This window comes from Camponotus vicinus, unplaced genomic scaffold (genome assembly GCF_025532165.1).
Source record: "Camponotus vicinus isolate PSW18456_S1 unplaced genomic scaffold, iyCamVici1.0 SCAF_3, whole genome shotgun sequence".
Taxonomy (NCBI): domain Eukaryota; kingdom Metazoa; phylum Arthropoda; class Insecta; order Hymenoptera; family Formicidae; genus Camponotus; species Camponotus vicinus.
The window spans coordinates 21,287,410-21,306,060 of NW_028141967.1; the positions used below are offsets into that span (position 1 = coordinate 21,287,410).

Sequence of the window (18,651 nt, forward strand, 5' to 3'; positions counted from 1 at the left end):
TCAGCACCATCATTAATTAAATTTTTTGCCAATTTGCGGGGGCAATAAATTCAGAATAAGAGCAATAAATTAACAATACATTAGCATTTAATTACGCTATACATTCAAATTTGATTTATTGCAGTTGGAGATGTCAGGTTAACAGAGATATGTAAATAATTCAATTCTCGTATAAAAACTTTAGTTTAAAATATTAAGAACTTTTAATCAGAAATGCGATCTCTCTTTCTGTAATATATGGAATAATATTAATGGCGTGTTATTATTTCATTTACTGATATTAAAATATTTCGGAAATTGGAAATTGCAGGGAACGTTATTGTTTGTCGATGAAACAATCGCTTGAGGGCATCAAAGATAATCGCGAAACAGGTCAAGCGTACTCCAAGGAAAACAGATCTCGTCTTGCTCCTGCGTTTCGAGAAAGAGATGCGAAATGTAACACACGGTTTTCCGGTTGCAAACATCTCCGTTATACCGTCTACTTTATTTATGAAGAATTGAAAAAGCCAGGCCAATTAAAGCCAGAGAGTTTCGAACGTATCAATATCAAGTTAAATAATTCTGATTACAATTAATGGAAATATTTAAAAATATATTAGAATATTGTATTTTTTAAATTTAAATTTAAAATAAATTGTTTCAGATAACAAATCTATTTATAATAAAGGCGGATAAATGGAATTGTGTGGAGAGATAAATTTCAATTATCTAATTGAAAATTTATTTGTTGATTTACTTCAATCAATTTTGACTCTTTTTTCTTAGTATATATTATAGTAAGTTGCAATCTACATGGCTAGATAGTTAGATAGAAGAATAATTTTGCTCTATCTGGAGTAGAAATCATTAAAAATATTTAATTTTTTATTTACCTATATGTTATGTAATAAGACATATATGAAAGTGAAGGATAAATTGGATTTTATATTGAATATTGATTCATTTTTGCTTCGCATAGTTCTAATAATTATCTTGATCGCTAAGAAGAGCGCAATTACTTTATTCTCAATTGCTGCACTTCTTCTGAGCTGTAAGTTTTTATCTTTATTTTTCATCAGATTCATTTTTTTTAATCCTAAATTATTAAATCAAATTGTTTATTAAAAGCTTTAGTCTAAAGATAAATTTAATATCGCATTTATGCATATATTTCCAAATTTTATTTTCATTTATTAATTGAAAGACACATCACAAGTAAGTTCAAATCTAAATACTTCTGCAAATTTTATTACATCTTCAGACTCAATCAAATATAATAAATAATATGCTACAACTAAATGAAAATTTTTTTCAAAAGTTTCATAAAGTATATAATTAAAGAATCAAATAAGAATACGTGCTCAACATTGTAAGGAAATATCTTTTTACTTAATACGTTCGAAACTTTTCAGCAGAAGATGGAATCGTCTCGAGACGTTCGATGAGACAGAAAATCACGAATATCGAAGTTATATCCCCGCTGCGGAGGAGATATAGATGCGCGTTTTTCCGCTCGAAAAACTCGAAGTGAAGTAAAGAAATGAAGCTATGCATTGTTTTACGCATCCACACATTCAGTCATTCTCATTCGTGCCATTTTGTTCGCGCAAGTTTCCCGCATTCCGTATATTTTCGCGAAGAGTTTTGCCCGGATTTTGAATGTGCGAAGTCGTTCATTTCGTTCGCGTGGCGATTTCACGAATTCCCGCGTCCTGTTGCTGCAACGTGTTAATCCCTCGAGGCGAATCTCACGTTGCAACGTATCAACGTATACGTATAGTTTGCATCGCGCAAGAGTTGCTCGCAGTCGTTACATGATGGAAGAGGAAACTCGTTTGTTCTTTCAGTTCGCTTTCATGACATTTTTTACGTAGTTGGTATCAAAACTTGTTAAAGAGTAAATATGGCATGAATATTTTAGACATTATTTTTTTATCATCTGCATTTAGCATTGACAGAAAACTTTTGCTTCTAATTACGTTTCATTAAGTTCTATTCCTTCTACATTCCTAAGTCTCTAAGTAAATCACGCAAAGCTATTCTATTTCGTTAAATGCAAGGTATTGCGAGAAAATTATCAGCGCTCGATATTGCGTGTTAGATGACTTCGCAGCTGATACTAACACTAAGAGTCGAGAATCGTGTTTACGATGACAGCGAGTAATTAATAGCCGAAATGATGGAACGATGCGATGAAAATTCCACGGTTTTCGTGAGTGTTTATAAATGGAGATACACGAGATAGCGTCGCACGCGCCGGCGACATGAGAGATTGTCACGGCGGAAGCATGGGAAAGACGCGACGTTTCCGGTAAGCTACGTGGTTCATCTTGCTAGATTAGACATAATAAAACGGGCGTCAAGCGATGTCAGCGTTGGTAGATGGGAAAATGAGGAAATATGAATGCGTCTTTCCGCGAGAAAGGAAAAGTAAAGCGAACATACGCCGGCATATTTCGGAACTTCTTACTCGTTTTCTACATTTTTCTTCCTTTTAGTTTTTCCTCTTTGAGAAGAACAAAGGGAAAACATAATTTTACATTGCTGCGCGTAGAGACCGCGTTTAATTTCACAAAAAGCGAAATTTTTGCGCTGTTATCGTTGGTCGGAAATATGTTGCTAACGTTACCAGTGTTAATTGAATTTCGTGTGCAGCGATTTCATTTAAGGATGAAAAATAATTTTAAAGAAGCTATAAAATTTATGAAGCGCCGTAATTGAGTGAGTATTTGTTTTTTACAGTTTATTATCAATATCATATAACTATTTATTTTTTATTATTTATTAAACGGAATTGCGCACACGATGCAACTCGATCATTGATAAAAGAAATTTTCTCGACTATCTACAATTCGTGTGTATTTTACGGAATATATGGCTGCACTGCGAATAAATCGAATAAATATGCGATGATGAAATGTATGCACGAATACGAAGGCATCTCGAATAGAGAAATATTCAAGGCAAAGATCGACTGTTAGTTTTTTTTACCATTTCCATTTCGCCCGCATCTAATTTCTATCATTGACATCAAGGCGGGGCCTCAATTTCCATGTGAATCAACCATGCGTTTGATCACGTCGCTTTACGATGCGGTCCTCGAGATAAGTATGGTAATCGAGTGACCGTGCAAAACGATAATGCACCGTATACGTTTCGACCTTGCTTTGCATCGAACATTGTTAATTAGTAGGCACTTTGCAAGCGCACGCTACTTCGCGAAGTACCCTCCTCACTAAAGAGTACTCTTCGCTGTATAATAGCAGAGGGAATATCTAAACTTCTACGAAAAGATGTCTCTCGCGGAATATGAATTTTGTATGCGCGAATTTTGTATAGGGTACATACGAGCTTTGAAATTCATTCATGAAAAGATGTAGTATAATAAAGGAAAAGAAAAGGATAAGATCTGAATATACTGCAAGTAAACTATGGACTCTTTGATCAATTTTCTATCGATTTTCTTTAATGGAAATTTTGAAGTTATTTTATTTTATTAAAATTATATTTTAAAGAGGTAAAATTTATTTGAAATTTAGATAAAAAAAAGCTTTTTTGTTATCTAGTGACCAGACCAAAAAAAATGGCGTTTCGAATATATTTCTTAAGACAGACGCGAATTGCAAAAAAATCTATATAGATATAAAAAAAAAACATACTATTATTTGCATCACGAATGCACAGAGTGTTGATCAATATTCAAACAAATTCGAAAGTAACTTAAAGATCGGAGTATGCACTATGTATAGCGATGAGATACAAGAGGATATTCGGACAAAGCAATCTCAAATGTTATACGAGGTCACATTCTCGCGACAAGTTTGACATAACAACGCGGACGCAAAAGCGCGTGATGGAAACCGATGGACGCCAGTCCGTCTCCCAGCACGTCATTTTTCTCATAGGATGACAGACAGATATTAATTCTCAGCAGCTGTCTTCCTCCTCTTCCTAGAAATCACGCGAAAGCGCGTCGAATTTTTCTTTTTGACTTGCTGTTAATTAATTTCGCAAGCCGCCGGATTTCGCAAGTCGACGTCAGTATGTTTTTTCTTGTTAGCGTTGCCGAATAATACGACATATTCTTTCGATAACCTTCATATTGATGCGCGAAAGAGAGCAAAAACTGCCGATTATAAGTCGCAACGTTGATAACGGATTCGTAATGATAAAGGGCGATTGACGCATTTTAATTTAGTTCGATCAGTGCGGCTTGATAAAAACCGTTGAGATGTCATTCCCTATAAAATGAATGGTGCGCGCAAAAAGTACCGAAAAAAGAGAATGGACCGCGATGGGACTTGGCGATGAGAAAAACTACGAATTGACAGCTGTAATCGGCTCTTGCGGTGGTCGATGACATACTACTTTCAAATAAGCTTTCCACGACTTGAACGTGAGATTTTATATGCTCTGCATTTCATAAAAATTTACACAAATAATATTTCTAAATTTAGAATTATATTACACATCGAAAAACACAAAACAGAGATATGATAGGCGTGGTAACATTTGAAAATATCGCAAATAAGTGAAAACGTTTTTGCAATTTTATATTATTTACGGAAAAGATATTTATGAAGCAGAGGAAATAATAATAAATAAATTAAAAGCGGAACAAAGCGTTTCTTATGAAATAAAAGCACACTTTATAGGAATTGTTTCGTTTGAAAGAAACGATGTAAATTAAAGACTTTCGATATAATAACGAAAACAAAATGTCGGTGTTATTTGATAAAGTATGCTGAATGCAGCGTCGATGTTTCTTGGCCGTTATGATGCAAACTTATTCAATTAAAGCCGATCGAAGTTAGCGCGAGGAAATCTTCGAGGCGCATCAAGAAGGCAATAATTCTATTTTTATCGTCTTTCTTTTCTCCCGGCAAATCGATTTTCGTTTTTGGCAATAACAACTACGGACGTACTCGAGATTCTTTTCCCGTGCTTCTTGTCTATTCCTTTACTTCTCAAGGCGTCTCTTTGCCGGTCCTCAACATTGCTTTTATCTCTCGCGAACTTTTGTAAATCGACAACTGCCGTGCTACAGGACTTTTCTTAGAATCTCGCAGAATTTTTATGACTCGCGAAAATCTGTGTCTGACATCAAATGGCGATTGCCATTTGACAAAAGATGAATCTATGAATTGAAATTTAACACACTAATATAATATTTTTTTCGCTGACATATTTAGACATTCGCACGCATGATAATTAGATTTGATATAAAAATTTATATAGAACTAAAAAAAATTATATAGAAAATGAAAAGAAATTATATTTGTGTAAAGAAATTTATAGTATTTATACTATAGAAAATTTATATTCACACATGTTACTAAAATCATCTCGAAAACAGGATCAATAAAATCGAAATATAATTACTCTTTTCTTCCAACAACAACTGACAGATGATGATCTCGATGATCATTTCCAAGTTCTTGTACGATTAAGATGATTATTTTTCAAGATTACGTATCTCTATTACGGCGCTTCCAAACTACAATTTGACTTTATATCTACTGCATATCTAACGCATTACATGGACCTGATATAGATCCTTGAGAACTATCGAACTTTTGAGAGTCACGCGTTTCCGTGTCGTTCTATCGTCTTTCCCTACTATCGCAATTTAAGAAAGAAATGGCTGCGCAGGGAATGTTTGTTTACTGCGATACGCTTTTCGATAAAATAACTTTATCGGATAAAGCGACGCTGAACAACGAGTCTCCTCTTCCAACGTCTTTCGAATATTCTATGATTTTCAATTCTCCTCCATACGGGAAAGCGCTTTCGTTTCAGCTGCAGGGCGCCACATCTCTTTCGCTTGTGCTTCCGTTATACGAGATCTTTGAGGGAGGATTAAAGTGCTTCTCTTAATATTATAAATAATGTGTATGTTTTTTTATCGGTCAGAAACTTTCGATCACTCAAGATGTTAAGAAAGCGAAAATTGAAAAGTAATTTAGAATTGCCTTGTCAATGTTTAACAGAATAAATTTATTGAATAGAATAAATTTATTAAAATAAAAGCGAATATACCTCGTAGATGTAATACCGTAGATGTAATATGATAACGCATTAAAAATTTAAGAAAGACAAATATATTTCTTGAATATAGTAATATCTTTCAAAAGAGATTTGCCTTTCTTAAATTTTTAATACGTACAAAGTATAAATCAACGAAGTATTTCTCTCCTTTCGTTTTTCGATGAAACAAGATTTATCGAAAGAAAAGACATATTTCATTGATTTATGCATTAAAGATTTAAAAAAGATGACCCAAAAAAATCTCATTTATTTTAATCACTATGATTCAATTTTAAATGGGTGGGAATCTCTCGTGAGAAAAACGTAGGAAAGAAACTCGCTTCTTTAAATATTAATACAGAAAGCCTCTCCCCAAAGATCCAACCAAACTTTCACGATTTCTGTTCATCAGAAAATCACTCTCGATACTTGAATGAATTGTGGGCGCTGCAGCGAATACATCGGTTTACTCTGACATTCGCTCTGTGTAAAAACTCAGTTGTACCTAACAAGGGTATTGCGTCGGAGACCTGGGGCAGGGTCTCGGCGACGAGGTTCAGGAACACCGTCAGCGATAGCAAGATGGTCACTCCTGAAACAGCCGTAGCCCACCTGTGCTCAATGATCCGTTCTCGTTCGTCACGTCTGTTCGCGAGCGGTGTCGACGAACACCTCCTCTCTACTCGAGGAAGACGTGATCGTCGATCGACGGCCGCTCGTCCTTTCTCCCTGTCGTTCGTCGACGAAGAGAAATCGAGCGGAGCTGAACCACGTCGAGTCAACAGTTTCCATCAATAAGAACAAAAATTTATCTCCATGCGATTCGAATGCGATGAACGAAAGAAGGGAGGGGACGAAAGAGAATATTTTCGATATGTAGCAGTCGATTGTAAGCCGGAGCAAAGTTTCGCAACTCGCCTCGATGGAATTGTCGACGGAAATCTCGCGGGAGTAGTACCTCCTTGCCGTTTTATCGGCGATGTTTCCTCGATAATCTCGAAACGCGAACCGAGTACTCTGTCCCGAAGGGTTCAGCTCCGCCCAAAATTCATTCTGCTTTGCTCTGCTCGACCTCGATATCCAGATCGGGATCGAGAGCGGCTAAAAATGATAGATATCTCGTTAAAGATAAACGGTCCACGGTGCACAAACTTATATGCAAATTCGCGTACGCATATTTATGAACGAATCATAATGAGATGACGCTTAAATGCTTCAATTGTTTTTAAGCCAACTCGGGAGTTTGCGAGATATTTGAAGTCAGTTGCATCAAGTAACTTTTAAATCTATATTCTCTAAATTATGTTTTAGTTTTATATATTAATAGATAAAAAAATTAATCAGTTTTATGATTTATGATAAGCGATAGCGCAATTATACTGGCTAGGATCACATACGGAACTAAAATTCGCAATCAAAGAACGAGTTTGCATAAAATTGCAAAGCAGCTAATGGACACATTTTCTGCAATGTAATTTCTCTGTAGTTTTAATTACACTACTAACGATGGAATATCATCTCTAACCAACTTGTACGTAGAGAAATTTTTTTATTAAGAAATAATAAAACAGTGCCTCGGTAGCAGAATTTATCTCTTATCATTCAATATCTTTTCCATACAGAGTAAAAAATTTTGTGTTAAATTTAACATATTTCACATGTCCCAATTTATCCACTCTAATTTTAATGTTAATTTAACAGAAGGCAAGTATGTAAATAAATAACACAAGTAATATGTGAAAAATTAACACAAAAGTGTAACACTCTTAAAGTTATCTGGAAATAAAGTTTATGTTAAATTAACATATTTATAATGTTAAATTTAATTAAAAGAAAATGTTATTCTTACATTTTTATGATAAATAACAGAAGAGATATGTCTATTTAACATATGGAAACTGTTATAGAGAGAAAAATAACACAACTTATCTGTTCATTTTAACATATAACATATTTCATCAAAAATTCGTGCATTTACATATTAATTGTGGTTTTAACTCTTAGAAACGGTGAATATTAACTCAACGCAGAAATGTCAAAATAACGCAACGACAATATGTTACATTAACATAAGAGTATGTTAAAAATTTAACACAAAAATTTTGACACGAGAAAATTTTAACAGAAATACAAAATGTTTTTTACCGTGTAACCTCGTTTTCACAAAAAAAGCAGCAAAAATTGTGTTGTTTTTCAGTTATATTCGATAGTATGGCAAAATTGCGAGTTACACGAACGAATCGCGGGACGAGAATGATTGTGTTCAACCAATTTTTATTTATCGACAAAGTCGCGGGCCTGGAACGGTGGACACTTCCGCTTCCAGATCCACACGAGTATGACCTGTGGGAGGATGGAATTTCGATTTAGCGAACTACGACGCGTTTATATCCACCGATTCGCGTGCCTCGGACGGTTTTACCATTGACATCGAGCTGGGGAATGTTCACTCCTGGAAAATTGTTCGCCATTGTATGAGAATGCACAGGTTCCATGAACCTCACATCGCTACGATGCAGTGTCCGCTTCGAATGAGTTGCGATGCGACGGCCAGCTCTTTGAGTATCAATTGACTGTGTCACGTAGTTATGAAACCCAGGTGTAAAGCTTCCGCTGCAAGCGCTCGGAAGTACTCGGAGGTTTGCGACTTATTTCGATTCTTTTGTCACAATGTTTAATTTTGCACTACAAAAATTAAAATAATGAGAAAATAATGCGAAAAATATTAAATCAAGTATCGCAGAAGAATAGTTTACGTCTTTGTAATTTAAAAAAAGAAAAAAACAGCCTTGATAACAAAATAAAAAAAAGAAAAATCTTAAAAAGTGATAACGACAATATGAATCCTAGAATTAATAAGAGAAGTTAGTCTTTCACTGATATACTCATTCAATGAATTTTATATTATTTTTCGTGCATGGACGTGTCTTTAAAAACTTGGACATTATAAAAATTGTAACTCTATATCCTATAAAATATTCTGAAAAATTATTCATTAAGATCAAAGTATAGGCAATTTTTTTTGTTTTGATTTAATTTATTTCTGCGAATATATTTTATATGGAAAATACAATTAAAAGTGAAAAATGATATATCAAAATGAGTTGTTGAAATATATCAAAATAGTAATTTAATATATATGTTAACTAGAAATGTGAAGCCACAGCGTAAATCAGTGTGTGAGTTGAATTTCAGATCAAAGTGATAAAGATAAATTTGTATAAAAAGTACAAAGTTACATAAAACACAGACCATTTGGAAAAATAAATAAATTATTCATTAATACTGATGTCCAATTAAAAAAAAAAAAACAAATGCGGAGAAATACAATAGTATTACGCTTTGATGAAACACAGTTTTTCTGGGAATTGAGAATTGTAATTATTCTTATTAAAATCTAGCATACAATACATGCCAGAAATGCGTACACGCATGTAAAAATGAAAGAGAGATACTTTCGATACATTTTTGCAAAAATGTGCAATTTTTTCCTTGTCCGAGAACATTATACATATATCTCGAATAACAATTGCGTTTGTATTGATGTAGAAACTTATTCGGGTGAGAGTTTATTTTTATAATACTGTTTTTACAATTATACATATTTTATTAAAACATATAGTTTATTCCTTTGTGTTTTCACAATAACACTTTTGTGATATGACTATGGGTGAAATTTACATTCTGTTGAATGATTTAAAAGTCATATTGAAAAAAAGATTGCCGTCGACGAAATAAATCCCTGAGAGAGAAATTCCCATCACAAAATAGTGCAATCTTGAGAAATTGAATTTATTGCGAAAAGTTAATTAAAAACTCTGGTAAATTTTGGGTAACATTTATATTCTCTTCTTTCAAAAGTTGAACGATTATAGTTAATATATCATGGCAGGTGATATCAAGTTCCGCATTATACTTTCTTCTTTTCTTTTTGGTCATAATATCACATCATTAATTTTTTCATGTTTCGTTAAGAAAACTTTACGCCGCAGAACAAATCATTTGGCGGCCGTGTCGCGACGTCGGCGTGAAATTATTATAAGTCGAAGCATCGTGAATTTATTTTGAGAGGCAATCTCTCTCAGACCGAGCGAAACTCGAGAGCCGCAAGAAAATGAAAAGGACGAGAGAGGCGAAAGAAAAACGTGAAGCCGGTTCCCTGCTTTTTCCATCTTCGCCGCCTTGTCTCACTCTTGGAGAGAGGAATAAATTTTCTACCACTCTTCTTTCTCCTGTGTTTGCTCCCCCTCTTTTTTAATTCTAATAACGTCGCGGTTATATCCGAATCCCTTTTTTCGTCTCAACTATCACGAAACTTTTCGTCATAACGTTATTCGATGTCATCGGACAGAACGGCGTTATTATAACTCGACGAACTATGAATTTACTATGAGCGAGATAATATCTCCATGTAGACGTACAAAACTTTGACGTCAAGAAAGAGCGAGGCTTGAAACTGAAAAAGAAGGCGGAGAAGGAATAAAGTGTCGCCCGGCGTGAAATTTCGTCGGTGCCCGATTTCTTTTGGCTCTCTTGGAATATGAGTGACTCGATACGGCAAAAGAGGACTCGAGGTGACGGTTATCATTTAAGTTTTGTCGAAGTTTCGTTGAAGAAAGAGAGAGAGGTAGGGGGCGAAGAGGGAGAAATAAGAATTAGTATGGAAAAGCAGCGGACCGTATAAAAAAATTCTCTTGTCTAAGATGTGAAAAAAATTCTCTTGTCCAAGATTCAGAATGTCTGGTAACACGTGCGGATTATTTTTGGAAGTAATGCCTATCGATTCTTGAATAACTCTCTGACGTAAAAAATACAATATTTCCGTTTCTTAAGGATTTAAAATTTAATTTAGTTACGGATCATTAAAGTTGTAACGGCTATATTGAAGCTACATAAACACATACACTTATCTTGTAAGACAGATAATTTTATCTTATTAAATTGCTGCATAATAAGAATAATAAAAAAAGCAAAGTATTCTTTCTTTCTCTTATTATACTTTTAATTTTATTAATAATTACTTTGTTTTAAGAATGTCGCGAGAAATATGAATATGCGATCGATTTTAAATCGAATGATTTGATTCTTTTAATCAGTAATCGATGCGATTAATATAATAAATTAATAAAATTAAAGATAGAGAATCTGGAATTTTAAATTCGATGAGAAGGATATCGCGAAATTCGATTAAAATACATACGCCATACGTGGGCGATGAAAATATGCAACACTGAGTTTTATTGATATTAATCGATTGATTAACTCACTTGTGAGCTACCACAAATGAGCCACCAGCAACTATGATCATAATTAATGCAATGAGAAATTTATGAGTGTTGCAATTTATCGAGTGTCTATCGGTTTCGCGCGCGAATCTATTCAACGTCATTTTACAGTAATTAGAATAGTGATGCGATTATTGACGAGATGGCGCATGCGTGTGCGCTTAAAAATCATACACTGCGATGTATATCTCGCGCAAGGTAATTGCCGAATCGACATACGAACGATGCCATTTCCTTCCTGTACGGAAACACGATGTTACTGTCCGATTCCAATCCCGATAGAAATCGGTAGCGATAAATCCGTTGAACTAGTCACCAGACATCCTATTCTCATCGGACTTCCAAGCTCTCTTTTTCAAGGCAAAAGAGATTGACTTCAATACTTTTTTTTTCTTTTCAATCAGACGTCGTCTTCCTTTTCCTGCAATATCCAATGCGGAAATAATTTTGAATAAAATATTGGTAATATATATATGTCAGAGAGCGGAATTAATTTTTTTCAATGGTTATTAAATACCTACGTGTATGCCATACATAAAAAATTTTATAAGAAAGATATAAAAAAAAATTCTTGTTCGCGTGAATCAACGTAAAAATACTATAAGAAACCCTCAAGAATCTGATGATTCTGTATTAAATTTTCGCCTATCGAGAATCTATCGAGCGACATTAAATCAACTTATCGATATCGTTTGCTGCATTAATTAAGCGCATTAACATGGGCGCATTACACATCGCTTCTCCGAGAGACGACGCAAAATCGTGTACCTCTTCCGCTGATCGGTTTCCAGCCATTTCGGGCTTCGTCGGAACTCTCGTAAATGATTAAACTACGAGACTCTGCATTATTCCGACGATTAACGAAGCAGCCGCCACCAATTAGGACCGATCGTTCGATGGCGCACTACAGAGTCGTATGTCAGATTTAACGCTTCCGCTAAAACGAAGAAACGGGGATCCATTATTCTGTAGCGGCGAACGAGGGATGCGAAATCCAGCGCGATGAAAAACGGTAATCCGTTTGGCCGCGTGCCCAAACGTGAGCGGGAAACCGAGCAGAGATTTTGCCGATCCCGGTCATACAATCGTTGGCGGCGCGTGATTCCCCTAGACTCCTATTAATTCAATTAGGCTGTCGCGACGCTCGTGAAACGGCACGTGGCACTCGAGAAAGACCGCGGAAAGTAATCCGGAATCGTTCTCGTAACCGGCTTACCGAGGTATATCATAGCGTCGGGTTTAATAACGAAAGATATCGTGCTCATCTCTTTTCTTTAAAGATGTCAGCATTTTCATGCTTTCAAACATAAGCGCGGTTAAAGCTTATCGAATAATCAAAACGAATGATCCCCGCAATATAATTGCGACATCGCGCTTAATTCCATGTTAATTAAGTTTATTGATGTTAATTATGTTCACTCCATTAATAAATTATTTTCTGAAAATAATTTTCTTGTACGACATTCTCTAGGTATATACGATGACTAATGGGTTTGAGTTTCAAACTTTAAAGCATGTTAGAAAGAGAAAGAGAGAGAGAGAGTCTTTTCTATGCAGTAAAGTTTTGTTTCAGCTAGGCCTTTAATTAAGTTAATGCATTGCAGATAATTTAGGATGCTCCCTGTAAACACGGGACATCGATTGAGAGCTGATCCTTCCGACGAGGATCCTATTTGCATCTAATTAGCTTGGGCCGATATGTTTCCATGGAGATGTCACTGTTCGTCCATTTTCAACCATGGACACGCATTCATTGACCATAGATAGGTACATATTGATTGTCACATCAATAACTCCTGTAATCATTCAGGATGCATTCAGATTGTCCATTGTTGCATCATTAGTCTATTTGGCAATCTAAGATGTCACAGATATGTCCAATGGACATTGGCAAATTACATCTCCTCTGTTACCATTAAATGCAATTTGAATTAATCTTTTTGTGATAATAGTATCTTTACAAAAAGCTTCTATAAATTATTTTTTAAAAATTAAAGAAGAATCACCTTCCATTCTTTCCCTCTCTTTCTTTTTCTTTCTTATCTAGATAAGTTCACTTTTTTGTGTCTCAAAAAATTGCGAAATTACAAATGTGTGCACGATATGATGGCAGTATTAAAGATATTCATCTTTTCTAAATTTTCGTATGTAGACAAAAATCAAAATTGTTATTAAAATATTTATTAAATGGCAAACTTGATACAATGTGAGAATATTTTAAAAATTAGAGAAATGCATGCGTTTCTCCCGAATTGGCTCTTTTTTTGGAATTTTTCTTCTTAACACGATACACCGTAACACCGTGCCTCTTTCTTGATCCTTCCGACTCGCTCTCACGCACGCCCGATTTCAAACGGACACTTTTACGCGTCACGATCATCGACGACTCGAAATCGGCCGGGGAGAATTGATCTTTTTTCCCCGCGCGCGACCGAGGATCTTCTTGGATCGAGCGGACTTACCTTACGCTTCCAGGCTGGAATGTCAAGGAAAGAAATCAAGGGTTTGAGGGAAGACGAAAGACTTGATTATATGTACACGCGATGTACATGTAAGGCCCCGCAAGCTCTGTAGTCGCCCGCAGACGTGAGGGACACGCGGCCTCGTATCTCGGGTCTCTCGCTGGCGAATCGAGAGAGACGCACTCACTCGAGTCAAGTCGAAAAGTCGTTAATTCCGAAGGTGCGGAGAGGAAAAAAGATGCGTGCTGCGCACTACGAAACGACTTTCTCTCTTTCTCGAGTCTCTAGGTTTCATTCTTCTTGCGCGAAACGCGACAAGTAAGACGTAATTCGTGTTAGTGTCGATAAAGGTGAATGGACAATAATTGGATGATGCGATAATTCTTATTGGTATGTAGAAAAGATTGAAACCACATGTATATGTAGAAGAAATGGATCTTGTGATACCCTTATTTCGGGACATGCGAAATCGTATTCAGAGTGGATAAAAATAAAAATATTAGAATATTTCTCCTCAACCATATGGATTTGCATAATTAATCGTTGATCAATCAAGCGATTAATCAAAGTTTTTCATCAATTGATTTCGAACACAAGTCGCAACTAAGCGACTAATGTCCCAATTTTCGACGAACCACATCGAATATTCCTCAAGATCATTTCTCACTTCTCATCTCTCTCAGCTCGTCGATCAAATGGTAAATGATCGAACGACCTTTTTTGCCGTCGCTTTCGACATGTGACAAGAATTCCGCGAAGTGTGGATACGAGTACGATACTTACCGGGGTGCCTCGCGGACACCTGGAGGATGACGTTTGGAAAGTGCGCTTCTTAAGGAAATTGCTGATGCGAGGAAGATACTTTCGAGAAAGCGTCAAGCCTCGTCGTGAAAAAGTCTTGAAAAAGGAGAACGGATTAAATAGTTGGACGCGATCGATCGATCGATCAATCCGACGTGCCGTCGATACAAAATTGCCGCACGTGAGCATTACACGTACGCGCCGTCATCACGCAATGCGGTTGGCAAGCAGCCGCCATCAGTAACTATGCGGCCACTAACGCCTACGAAAACGCTTCGAGTCCGACCGCAGACCGGATTGCAGGCGGACAATTAACCGAGCCGCCCCGAATCACGAGATGGGACGTGAACGAGCGAATATGCGTTTCTATCTCTAGATTGCAAGATGTGGCAAATGGCAATAGATCCGGGGGATGATCCTGGAACTGAAACTCGCTAACCCAAATTTTCATCAATAAGAACAACTGTCACGTAATCTCTGCTAATATGAGACTTCCGTGTGATTGTCGCTCTTCTATCTTGTGCCATGTGTCAAGATATTCTCCTCTATTCTCTGGCTTGGCATTAATTTAATCGTGCCGAGATGAACGCATATGTCTGCAAAGTCGATTCCGTCGGCTAAGACGGAAGTAGAAATGCCATCTGGGAAACCCTCGAGTAAGCCGAACAAAGAGTAGAATTCTGCCTGCTTGTGCGCGATTTGCCACATTTATCTATCTTCGTACAGACGCTTGAGGGAATCGATTATTCCGTGTTCTTGATAAGTTTACCGAGAGAGGACAAATAAGCCGCGTTTTTGTTTCATCTCGAGTACTTTGAAATATGGGATTGCGAAGGGACGCGATCTGCGAAGAAAGAACTAACTAATGAAGCTAATTTGAGAACGAATAATAAATCGAAAGACTATATACAAAAAATGCACACAATTAAAGGAATATAAACTTCTGACAAATTTCTGTTCAAGAGTTTATTTGACAGACTTTTACTGGTTACTTGATTTAAGCCTTGAAGAATCAAGCGTATTTGTAATTTTTTCATTTTATGTAATTTGTGATACTCTCATAAACAGTAATTTTTTCGAATTTAAAAGCATTTCATATTTTCATATTAAAAAAAATACATTTATGTCCCTGTCTTTATATTCAGATTGTTTTATTTACTACACAATGTAATTTAATACATAAAAGCTGAATCATGTCGGACAAAATGGAATGCTGTTCGGGTGCCGAAGAGTTAAAAGATTTTCACGGATTTTATTTGATTCGCGGTTGTATTGGATTTACGATTGAATTTTCTATCGCATCATTGCACTATGTTCGACTGTGACAATGAAATTTCTGCTAATATTTTCAATAGGACTGTCAAGGGATTTGCGTAGAGAATATCGCTTTACAATTGCATTGAATTTATATTAGTTGAGAGCTTCACTCGATAATGCACAGATAATGCACTCTGGCTAGCATAAGATCTGCACTTTCAGAATTAGATTACGCATTGATAGCAGTCCATTTTTGCGTTCTTCGGTAATCAATATCTATTAATAAAGTTTATCGGACACGCAGAATTAGCGAAATAGGATATATGTACTATTGCGACTGTTACACTAATTAATGTTATTTATTTATTTGAAAAAATACTCATTCAAGTCTGTTAATGAATAAATAGTAAATTGACTTTCCATCCTTATCGATTAAATTTAGTGTGATGTAAAAATATCTGTAGAGAATTATTTCAATTTTTAATAAAGTTTTATATTATAGAGAAAATTATTATTCAAATTTTTCACCATTTTGATAATATTTAAGAATAAATTGCATCGGCAAAAACTGTTTTCGTCATTTTCGTGTCTGCTCTTGTAATTAGGTATTACATCTTTGTATAATTTTCTGCAAATAAGCGATATAGCATTATCTATAAGGAATGATCAATAAGGAATGATTTTATTAAAAAATATTTGTTATAACTGTTTGCACTCAAGGATTTTATGCCGAAAATGTTTCATCTCGGATTTCTCGACTATTGCTCATATCGATCGACGTATATGTATATATAAATATATGTATGTATGTATATATCGATCAACGGTATATATATACATACGTACATACATATATATATATATATATATATATATATATATATATATATACTATATATAATGGCATATCCTATTTTTCAAAACTTTTGATATCGTCCGTTTCCGATATATTGCGTCGAATCTCGAGATTCAATATCGTTGGTCCCAGATCCGTGATGGAAATTGAAATTTGCATCATTCACTGCGTGCTCTCTTCTGGATCGTGCCTAGTAAATGAAACGCCCGAAATGATTCGCAATACGGATAACGTTGGTCAAGGAAGATATGAATTGTAAATTGCTCACCGCGACGATGACAAAACTTTCCTGCTGCACATTAAAATGCCCGACAATAATATCCAAATTAGAAACTTTTCCCAACAGCCAATGGACAATCAATACCTCGTGGAATATCGATGTATCGTAGTCTGCAATCGTTACGAATGCCGTAAAGTTTTAATTAAACGTTTCATATTTGAACGCGCGGTAAAATACGTAACTTATCCCAAAAGCCAGTCGTGTAGTTTTATTCGAAAAAGTCCCAGCGGTGAGAACTTTGTAATTTAAAGTGAAGGATGGTAATTTCCATGTTGCTGCGATAGTTCGTGTACTTCGCGTCTCGTGCAACGCGATATAAACCGACCGTGATATCTTTTTCTAAAACAACGTAGTCATTAATAAAAAATATATCTTAATGGATTAAAAGTAACAGAAATATATATATTAGTCATGGAATTTTATAAAACGTCTTAAACTTTGATTCGGCTCTACTCTATTTAAGTGCATTCTTACAGACTTTAATCTACCGTTTCAAATTTTAATTTTAACTAGACAAATTTCTCAACGAATTTAGGATGCGGATCTTTTTGAGATTTCAATGATGAACATAAAAGAAAGATAAAATCGAAGAAGTACGGAGACATTATATATAATATATTCATCGCGATGAACAAAAGGACGCTTATTGAACGCGCGATTCTTTCGCCGTCACGTATTCTTTCCAAAGATCCTTTTCGGCGCGCGTTGGATTATGTAGAAACAATTATGCGACCTCACGTTGAGCGATTTCGAGGTGCGCCATAGCGGTAAAAATTTCAACGGCCTTTGTAAAACTCGGTTTTCGAGATAGACGTAACTTATGGTTGACGCGACAGGCGCGATATCGGTGTATCGGAAGGCGATGTTATACCTATACAGCCGTATTAGTGATGCAATAGCTGCTCGCGCACAATCGCTTTCGATGTAGCTGACGGGCCTGCTCTTCCTCGTCGGCTATTCCGCGCGATAGCCCGTGCGCTCTTGCATAAATTTGCATAGCGCGCGCGATGAACGACGGCGCGACGCTCCGAGGTGGCACGTTAGCACAAAGCGAACCCGGTTCGTCGGCCGCGCTTCGGTATCGGCTTCCCGTCTCGCGCTATTTTCTTGTCACCGTTACGGATTATTCCGCCGATTTAAACCGGAGCTGCTCACCGCCTCGAGCGAAATTGAAATTGCTGAAGCTGTCGGGCCGATTTCGACGCGACGTCTCGGTTAACGTTAAGAAATTTACAGCGCTGTCAAGCGTAGTTCAGTCCAATTCAACGCAACGAAATAATCATAGACTGAGACTTTAAGGGAAACTTTCAGAAAAAATTCTTGTTATTCTTTTGAAAATATATGGAATTATATAAATCATGGAATATAAATCATATATGGAATTACTATATAAATTATGATCGAGATTAATTGACGAAATCTGTTTTCAGACGTATGTTTGGATCTTACATTCAGTGTTAAAAACGCGGTTTTACGAGGGCCATTCGTGGTAGCCATATTGGATAAATGCCATTCGGAATCAAACAGACAGATTTGGTGCCAAATGTAGGATGTGGAAATGAACATAATGGGAAGAACATTGGGAACAGTTGGGAATGCGACCGGTCGCTTTGTCGTGCATTTGTATGATGATTAAATTATGCTCACAAGTACTACGCGAGTAATTAAATTAAATCTATTTAAAATTTAAAAATTAAATCG

The 18,651-nt window shown here is 35.9% G+C and overlaps 1 protein-coding gene across 9 annotated transcripts in view; it reads right to left on the reverse strand.

Annotated features, from left to right (window-relative positions):
- Nachralpha6 (nicotinic acetylcholine receptor alpha6) overlaps window positions 1-18,651 on the reverse strand; it is a 227,708-nt gene that overhangs the window by 50,307 nt on the left and 158,750 nt on the right. For 2 of the 9 annotated variants that reach the window (XM_083093598.1, XM_083093602.1), the window contains one exon: window positions 6,515-6,601. The exons of the other annotated variants lie outside the window; for them this stretch is intronic. In XM_083093598.1, the coding sequence (XP_082949724.1) occupies window positions 6,515-6,601 (87 nt within the window). The remainder of the gene's footprint in view (window positions 1-6,514; window positions 6,602-18,651) is intronic. 9 annotated transcript variants of the gene reach the window in all.